Source organism: Sminthopsis crassicaudata, chromosome 1, assembly GCF_048593235.1.
Source record: "Sminthopsis crassicaudata isolate SCR6 chromosome 1, ASM4859323v1, whole genome shotgun sequence".
NCBI lineage: Eukaryota > Metazoa > Chordata > Mammalia > Dasyuromorphia > Dasyuridae > Sminthopsis > Sminthopsis crassicaudata.
In genome coordinates, this window is record NC_133617.1 from 528,935,340 (window position 1) to 528,945,353 (window position 10,014).

The window sequence follows — 10,014 nt, forward strand, 5'->3', positions numbered from 1 at the left end:
TGTAAGTTTCTCCAGGCTTTTCTGAAATCATCCTGCTGATCTTTTCTTATAGAACAATAATATTCCATAACATTCATATACTATAACTTACTCAGCCTCTCTCCAACTAATGGACATCCACTCAGCTTCCAGTTCCTTGCTACACAAAGGTTGCTACCAACATTTTCATACATGTAGGTCTTTTTTCTTTTTAATGATCTTTTTGAGATCCTGCTAGTTCTAAGGCAAATATAATCTGATTTTCCTGAGGTGACATAGCCATTATATATCAGAATTGGAATTTGAAGCCAAATCTTTGTCCACTATACTACATACATGACCTTTATTTGCCTATAGGAAACCTATAAAAAACTCTAAAACCCTGTTGTTATATCCGTATAAGTCCTTAATCTACAAATACCAATTACAAATCTTCCATTTTTAGTTGACTATTTCATGAGTTTCTTGTGAAAGAAAGTCATTACCTCATAGCAAATCTTCTAGTAATGAGACTACTTAAGGAGTTCACTAGGCTGTTTTCTGCCCAATAATAAGAGGAAAACTTAGCAACTTCAGGATTATTCAATCTGAGACAGTCCCTTATCCCTTATTTCTTGACAAGAAAAGTTAGCCAATTTAATTGAAGACCTGAGCAAAGTGATACTCTAGAAGACCAGAGAGCAGCAAACTTTGTCCTTAAACTTTATCCTGTGGATCTACATGGATTCCTGATCACCAAAGAAACCCAAGCTAAAGAGGCAAGGAAATTGAAAGAATGGACTTCTTTAAAAATATATCTTGGTTCTACCTATCCCCATAAACTAGAAATGTAATATCTCACCAAAGCACTAATGTTTTAATTCATCCTTAGCTTTCCAGAATGGTGGTACACCTCTGCGGAGATCCTTACCATTTGTTTCTATTGATGTTATCAAAATCTAGGACAAGCTCCAGTAAAGGACAGAGGCAAGAGGAGTTATATTTGACTGCAGTTGTTTAGGTCTAATTTTTTTTGTCCTGCATTGATGGTCAATAATGTTCCTATATACTTTTATTATCTTAGTCAAGGTATAATTAGCAATATTGTAGTCTGATAGTATTCATTCTGAGCTGAATATTGAACCTGAGGCCCCTCGGGGTAAATTCATTAGATATTACTAAAAAGAAAATTCCAATTTCCTCTTTATAATGAGGGATTTGGGAAAGAATGATAGGAAGACCTTTGTTTTCCTTCCATTAAAAAGTGACCTCATCTTACTTCCCCCTCAGGGACCTCATAATTTATGATGAATGGATTATGAAGAAAACCGTAAATGGAAGAAATTGTAGCAGATAAAAGCAAATAAGTTTTAAATGTCTTTTAAAGTTATTGTTTTATTCATGAATACAACCTCATTCAGGCTATGTGAAAGCACATATTCATGAATACTTTCATATAGCATAAATATCTTATATATTTTGCATCACTCAGGCTTTCCACATAATTAAATTTTCCAGATAATTTCTTTTTATGTTTAAGCAACTATCAGTTGATTATGTTGGTAGAAAGAAAATTTTAAACATGCTGATTCTGGTGAACTCAGATTAGCTGTAATGATGATTGTTGGTTCCAGAAAACAGATGGTGAAACAAATTAATCTCCTTTCGATAGAAATGTGGAACACTACAGAGACAGAGTGCTGCACATGCTTTCAAATGCAACTGTCTTGTTACTCTACACCCCATCTTTCCTATCATAAGTGAGCTGAGACCCTAACTTCAGGTCTTCTAAACTGAACAGTACTATGAGAAATATGAATCAAGTCTATTTTAAGAATTGTGTTGCTTCACTTCTTTAATTAAAGGATTACTCAACAATATGGTTCCTATCACTCTAGGTGCAAAGCTGCACTGTTGTCTAGGATGTGGGGGTGGGGCACTACAGGCTCTCGCTGCTTGATAGATATTTACTATTTTTTTTTACAATTTTAATATTTACTATTATACATAGTCTACTGCTTACTTGATGTTTATCTTTTTATTGATTTTAGACTAAGAACAAAAATACTATAAGCATTATTTCAACATTTGTCTGTTTCTGTGGAAATTTGCTATCATTACACCAAAGTTATATTCCTAGCATTTATTGAATTCAACTTGGTGGGGGCTCAAAGATAAGTTATAGTTGGTTGTTGTTCTTTTTTCTCAAAGAAGACCAAAATTACATCACTAATGTTAGAATTGTGTGTGTCTGATCAGATCAATACAAGCTCAGAATGCTCTGCCACTGGTTAGACACAATCAGTCCCACTGAACAAATGGAGTGAAATGTCTTAACTTTACAAATTTTGCATTTCATCTGAGCTAATTCAATTCTGCTTTGCTCATAGAGCACAGCAGCTTCTCTGATGAGGGCATGTCATGTTAGGTGGTCCTATGCCAGTGTCTCCCATGTCATACAATTGATTCCAAAGTTTTTAAGAGAGACCCTGAAAGTGTCCTTGTATCACTTTTTCTGGCCACCTTGTGAGCACTTGCCCTGTGTGATTTCTCCATAAAATAGGTTTTTTTTGGCAAGCATCCATTTGGCATTTGAACTATGTGGCCAGCCCAATGGAGTTGTGTTCTCTGCAGTAGAGTTTGAATGCTTGGTACTTAGTTCTAGAAAGAACTTCAGTGTCTGATGTGTTGTCCCGCTAGGTGATTCCTGGCAATTCCCAAGACAATTCACATGGAAGCGATTCATTTTCCTGGCATGGTGCTGATATATATTCAGCTTTTACAAACACATAACAATGAAGTCATCACAATGGCTTTGTAGACCTTCAGTTTAGTAGTCAATCTAATACTTTTTCTCTCCTATTTTCTCTCCTACTTTCTTCAGAATTTCCCAAACCCTGAGCTATCTCTGCCTGTTAGAGAAGCAGATCTGAAGGACCCTCAAGACAGCTGTGTCTTCTTTGGGGGGAAAGGAGAGAAAAAGCATTTATATAGTACCTATTATGTACACCTCATTTGATGCTCATAACAATTCTACAAGGTAGGTGCTATTATTATTCCCATTTTGCAGTTGAAGAAATTGAAGTAAACAGAGTTTAAGTGACTTGGCCAGGATTATAGAACTAATGTCTGAGTCTAAATATCAACTCAGTCTTTCTTGACTCCAGAGACAAAACTCTATCTATTAAGCCACCAGCTACCTCTAACTTCAACCAATGCTTCTTGTCCTATTTGTTCTGCAAGAATAAATGGGTTCAGGAGAATGAATTTTACCTTTTTCAAGTAATTTGTAATTATTTATAATTATAAGCATCAGTCCCAGGTCTCATGCCTATGTCTTTTAGTTCCAAGTACACAAAGCAAAAGATATGAAATTTAACACTAGGAAATAACAGAATTTACTTTGGAATAACAATGACAATAATGAAAAATCTATCATTATAAATGCTGGATCAGAGAATACCCCTTTGTGGACTGTGAGAAAAAAATTCAAATGAAATCAAATAGCATACCTTAATAAACAATGATTCAATTTTTCAAGCAGTAAAGTTACAATTAGATTCAACTAGAGTTTGTATTTAACAACAAAAAACCTTCTCCATTAGAACATAGATAAATGTTTAATTAAATATATGAGCTAATGCTCATTTACCACAAAAAGTGAGATTGAAATCAGCATTATCTTGTTTATTTTATATTAATTAGTAGAAAGACAACATAAAAAAACTGAATGAAATCTAGTCACAGATAAAGTGTTCTTGTGGTAAAACTAGCCAAGAATTATGATTTGCCTTGAATCCTTAACTGTTTCTTAAAGACCTGAATAGTCAGCCTGATACAGTGAAAAGAACACTAAGTTTATATTTAAAGTAAAGTTCAAATCATGACACTTATTATCTATATGACCTTGATACAGTAACTGAACTTTCCTACACTTCAGTTTTCTCATCATATTGAGAGCAAATTTCCTCAGTTAATTTCACCAGAACATTTCTTTGACTATTACTAGCTTTCATTCAGAATATGTGTGTGTGTGTGTGTGTGTGTGTGTGTGTGTGTATCTAGAGAGTCCACTGGGGCACACTTTCCCTGCCTATTATACACCTTTCAATAGGTATTTCCTTTCCTATTCAGGATGTGTTTCTTTATGTCTCAGTAACTACCAGTTTACAGGATCTAGGATGTTGAATCTATTGAATATTCATGCCTGCTTTCCTTTTGGTAAAGGGATTAGATAAATAAAATATTTACAATTGTCATTATTCATCTAGCCTCTAATTCCAATAAGAATAATTTATTCTGAGTTATAATGCCTAATTAGATTTTCTAGCCAAATCAAATGTGCCAGCCCAGGTCTAGCTTCAAAGTCTACAGGTAACTTTTTCTTTTTATCCTATTATTTAATCATGAGATCCTATGACATCAAGTTAGCTTCTTCACCTACCACTCCCCATCAATCCCAGTCATCTCCAAAGCCAAATCTACCTATCCCAGACGTATTTATTCTCAGGTATTCTCAAAGAACACTTAGAGTTTTAAATAGGTGTTGAGTGTTGACAAAGATCTTTTCCAAACAGGGCCTGACAGCAAGCACTAAAATTTATTAATATTTATAATTTAGAAAATACAACACATCATTATCTTCCCATTTACCCCCTAATTTGCTCCTATTTGAGGAAGGAGGTTAAGTTTTTAACAGGAAGAATACTAAAACTGAAATAAAGGGAACTAAATTTCAAAACTGGTTCTGGCATTTGTTAAATGTTTGAACATAGACAAATCACTTAATTCCTATGAGCCTCAGTTTCTCTATCAGTAAATAGAGATTCTATTTATACTATCTAACTTATTGAAATGTTATAAGCCGGTGCTATAAGAAGCTGTTGATTAGAAGCTAAAGTACCTCTTGGTACTACATAGCATTTAAAACAATGTGTAAATAAGTTATCATAATCATTATCATCATTAGTGTAAAAAAAGAGTTTAGATTAAGAACTTTATTCAAACTATGTTTCAGAGAAACCTGGGCTTTTGTAAAGTAGTTCAACTATTTTATTTCAAATGTAGATCAACTAAAGAGGGTATTGATTCAGTGTTTGATGCTTTATTATACATTTCAAGAAGTTTTAAAATATAGAAAGGATATTGATCATTCCATGAGCCTGAAAATAGATTTTTGATGTGTACATCTATCATGAATGAAACAACCATGTGTAATGGTGTTTACTAAGACAAGAAGAAGTAAAAGCAATGTTTCCTTAAATCTTTTCTCTTATAGAAAAACTGATGTACTCATTTGAAAAATGTTAATATGCAAATGAGAAGAGACAGTTTTATTAGAGATATTAGAAGAACAGCTGCTACTCAGGCTTAGGTCTTCTTCATTCAATCCTCCTCCCAAAGGGGGCTGTTAAAACACTGTTCCTGCTGTTTATGGCTGAGTGAATGGTTGCTCTGGGTCAGCATATAATTAGGTACTTACTGGTCTATAAAATGACCCCTCTGGCTGCATTTTTTATCTTGCTCCCATCAGAAAACTGTCATGGAGTGCAACAAAATATGCTTCAGTGCAAAAAAAGAATTTATGACAAATTCTAGAGAGAAATAAGCAAAATTTAAATGGAAAATGTCAGACCCCGGTTGACATTTGATCCTTATATTACTAATATTATGTTTTTAAAACAGCCTCTTTAATTTCCTCAGTTTAATGATATGTAGAAGTGCAATCTCATAACTGACATTTATGGAGCATTTAATGGTTTATAGCACTTTTTTTTTTACAACAGTCACGTTAAAAAATGTTATTATCATCTCCCTTTTACAGATACTAATAACAGTTCACATTTATATAAGCGCTAAAAGACTTACAGAGCTTTTACATATATTATCCCAACTGATCTTCAGTGCAATTTGTCACATAGATGCTCTTGTTAATGCTACTCCACAGAATAGAGAAACAGAAGCTCAGGGAGGTTCAAGTCACTTGACTGTGCTCACACTGCTAGTAAGCATCTGAATTTAAAAGCCAGATTTTCTTAACCCCTCCCCCAGTTAATTATTTTAGTTATAAGGAAAACACAAGTTCAGAATGACTATTTGACATGGTTTACTCAGTTACTACTCTATGATTATATGAGAAACAAACATATAAGTATGATATAAGTATAAAAAAAAGATACATTAAAAACTAGAAGTTTTGGGAAAGGCGTGATATTAGAGAGAATACCTAAGCTGAGCTTTGAAGAAAGCTAAGAATTTCAGAGTTGAAGAGGGAATAAATTCTACTTGAAGTGGAGGGGGAGAGTCTATGCAAAAAATTGGAAGGGAAAGATAGGATTTTGTTGTTGTTTAGTTTTGTTATCTCACATGGATTTTTCTTGAGAATGATACTAGAGTCATTTGTCATTTTCTTCTCCAGCTTATTTTATAGAAGAGGAAACTGAAGCAAAGAGGGTTAATCTATTTACCCAGGGTCACACAGCTAGCTAGTAACTTTCTGAAGCCAAATTTGAACTCAGTCCTCATGACTTAGCTAATAGGTCTGTTGGATGGAATGTAAAGGGAGTAAATGCATACTCTGAAAGTACTTTAAACTAGGTAGACTCAAATTGTGAAGGAATTTGCCTACTAAGTTAAGAATTTAGTGAGTGTTCTTCCACTACATCATATTACCTCTTAAAAAGATACCAACATATTAGGAATCTAAAATCAAGGATCATAAATGTAAAGTTAGAAGAGATTCTAAGGTCATTCTAAGGATTCAATCTCTTCATTTTACAGATGGGGAAATGGAGACTCAGAGCAAAAGATAACATATATTTGAATCCAGACATTCCTGTCTACAAGTCCAGCACTCTAGCCACTACACCTTACTACCTCACTCATTATGAGATTTATGCAGTACTTGCATTTTTAAGACTAAAATCATGTTGCTTCAATGAGAAAGTATTTCTTAGGTTACTAGTATGCTCCAACTCTAGCCCTTAAACAAAGAAAAGATCTTTTTTTTTTTTTTTTTTTTTTTTTTTTTTTTTCTTTAGAGCAGAATCCTGGAAAATGTTGTTTTTCCATTGAGATAAATTATTGTGTATTAATTGTTGAGAAATATTATTTATGAGATGAAGAAGAGAAACCACACCAAAAGAACATTTAGAAACCCTTTTCTTTAACATCTTGAGTACTAACTATGACTATCTAAATTAAAACTGCCCATTTTAGAAAGTAATGAATTGAGTGGAGAAAATAGTTGTCCTATACCTAATCTACTTTGTATATTTAGTCTTTTTGTTGTTGTTTAAGGATCTCTGTGAATCTTTTGGGGGGAGATCTAAATAGGGTCATTTAGAAACTTTGATTTAGAGATTTTTCCCAATAGTTTTACTTTGGGGGTATAATGAGCCAGAGAATAATAATAATTTTTTTTTAAATCCTGGTCCCTTTTCTTTTTCTTTGGCTCTCCCAAGATTGAACCCTGTCTGTCTGAGTCCAGAGCTGGGCCCCTGAGTGGGAAGAAGGCATCCCTTAACAGACAATGCATCAGACCTACAGGGTTTCATTCAAGGCTCCCTAAGTATCTCTTTTGTCTCTTCTCCATTTCTTTCGATTTCTTTAATCCCTTTCAATTTACCCAAGAATTCTTTATCCATCGGGTCTTCCTAATCCATCAATCTATCTCCAGAGTAATACACAGAATCAAAAGGAACTAGATGTGAAAATTTTTTAAATTATTTTGATATTATGCATCTTCTCGTTTCACTTAAAGAGAAAAATCTTAATTTTCAGAACAAAAAAAAAAATACTTTCAGTAATGTGAGGTTTTCTCGACTCAAGACAGAAGTAGGCAATGTTAGCAGCTAGTTACAAAAGTCACTGCTTCCTAAGAAAAGAAATCAATTTAATAATGTCTTGGTTCAATCCAATCTTAGATTGTGGGAGGTGGGAGTGGAGGAGGGGGAGAAAAGGGGAGGTTAGACTGCATTGACCCAGAACCGAAGGGGAAAAAAAAACAAAAACAAAAAACCTCTTCCCCTGCAAGAAGCCAATAGGTCATTGAGGATTACTGCACCGGTCAGTCATTACAAAATCCAAACAGGAGTAATGAGTGCTCTTATTTAAAAAATAAAAATAAAAACAATGGAATTTGTCGAAACCGTGAAAGTCTGGTATTTCCATCCCACCATCCCACCCACAAGTTTGTCAAGTGTGGGGAGGAGAGGAAAGAAATGAAGCGAACGTTTGACTTAAACCTATTCAGAAAAAGGTTTCTAAGAGTTTTGTGTTCTTGCTTTTTCTCCATCCCCAGATCTTCAGGACTTTTGATCTAGGAGGGCTGTGTCCAGGACACCGGTGGAGGGGACCAACTCCGGACTTAGTAACAGAACCTGCCACCTGCCTTTTTTTTCTCCTCTACCCCGAATACTCCACCCCCTTCTTTTGTAAGCCATAGATACAGTTAAGGTGGGCGCACGCCGAAGTAAGAGGGATCGCGTGGCAGGTTCTCCCCGGCTCCGCTCTTTGCTCCATCCCTTCTGGCTTCGGACCCCCCACCTGGGTCAGATAAAGGACTCACCCAACTTGCATTCGCCATCGTGAGCTTTGTGGACCCGCTCGTGGCCGGCCCTCACCGAGATCCAGCTGTGCAGGTGTAGGGCGCACACGCTCTGGTAGGAACGCCCGTCCGACCCGCACACGGCGCCGTCCTCCTTGCACACGCACAGCCCGGTGCCCTCCAGCTCCTCGGGTAGCTGCTCCTGGGACGCGGCAGCTCCCAGCACTTCCCGAGACTGGCTCACGCAGACCAGTCCTGGGCCGCAACGGGCTTGGCGCCTCCTGCCCACGCCACCTCTGCCCCCGCACAGCTCGCCCTCCGTGCCCAGGCACTGCTCGCAGCATCCGCAGTCGTCCCGTACCGAGAGCTCCCGAGCCTTGCACCGCACCGGCTCGCAGCTCTCGGGGATGCACTGACCGCACTCATTGGGGCTGCTGCTGTCGTTCGCCCCTGTCAAACGATGGGACCAATGGCATAGGAACAGCGAAAGTAGCAGGAGCCCGGGCAAAGTGGAACGGGGCATGGCGGTCCCCCGAGGGTAAAGAAAGAGCTAGGAAGAGCGGCTGGCTTCGGAAAGGGGCACTCTGCTTTGACTGCTTCCAAACAGACAGTAGCAGCTGAGTGGCGGCGTGGGTGGAGACACACCCAATTCCTTTGGGGGCGGGGGGGCGGGGAAAGAGCTGGCAGCCCCGGACTAACCCCAACTCCCTAGAGCAAAAACTAGATAGACTGGAACAAAGTCAGAACAGGAAATAAGAGCATCATCACCCCGAATCGTGACCTATTGCACTAGTTCTTCCATTTGTCTATCCTTTAAATGTAAAATATGGGTCATGGAATTTTTTCAAGTCGAAAGGAACTCATTTTACAAACGTGGAGATTAAGGTCGGGGACTTGGTCCAACATAGTAAAAAAGAACTGGAATTGGACCATTTTGACTCCAAATCTGGTGTTCTTACACCACACCATACTGCCTCCCTAAGGTTTCTATCACATTCTAATGTGCCAGCATCCGGAGCCGTCTGGTACCACAACCTTCTGTTCCAGTTGTTATAGGAGAAGTTGAAGAATTCTTCACACATGGTGATTAAAACAGTTTTGTTTTTTTTAATCATGTTGAAGTAATAACTAAGTATCTACTATGAGAAAAAAATTGGATTAAGAAGTAGGAAAGAGGCAAGAATATGCATGAGTTATGGTACCTGTGATCAGGCAATTTAGAGAGAAGACAAAATAAACGAGTATCATACAAAATATTAGATGATCATACTCTAGAAAAATGCAAAGTGTCAGTGTAACGTCTAAAAAGGGCCAGGATTAGTACATTTGTGCCTTGCATGATAGTTACTGAAAACTATTTTTTTTTAATTCCACTAAGCCATCTAGGTAGATAATATCGTTTTGTTGTTGTGTTGGTTTCAATCAGTCTGACTGTTTCTACTCACACTTGAAGTTTTCTTGGCAAAGGTATTGGAGTGATTTACGAATTCCTTCTCCAACTCACTTTA

At 37.0% G+C, this 10,014-nt stretch overlaps 1 protein-coding gene across 1 annotated transcript in view; it reads right to left on the reverse strand.

The window, feature by feature from the left end:
* The window catches only part of IGFBPL1 (insulin like growth factor binding protein like 1), a 62,980-nt gene extending 53,817 nt beyond the window's left edge, over window positions 1-9,163 (reverse strand). The window contains exon 1 of the mRNA XM_074281809.1: window positions 8,528-9,163. Coding sequence (XP_074137910.1) covers window positions 8,528-9,029 — 502 coding nt within the window. The 5' untranslated portion in view covers window positions 9,030-9,163. The remainder of the gene's footprint in view (window positions 1-8,527) is intronic.
* Between the last annotated feature and the right edge of the window lie 851 nt (window positions 9,164-10,014).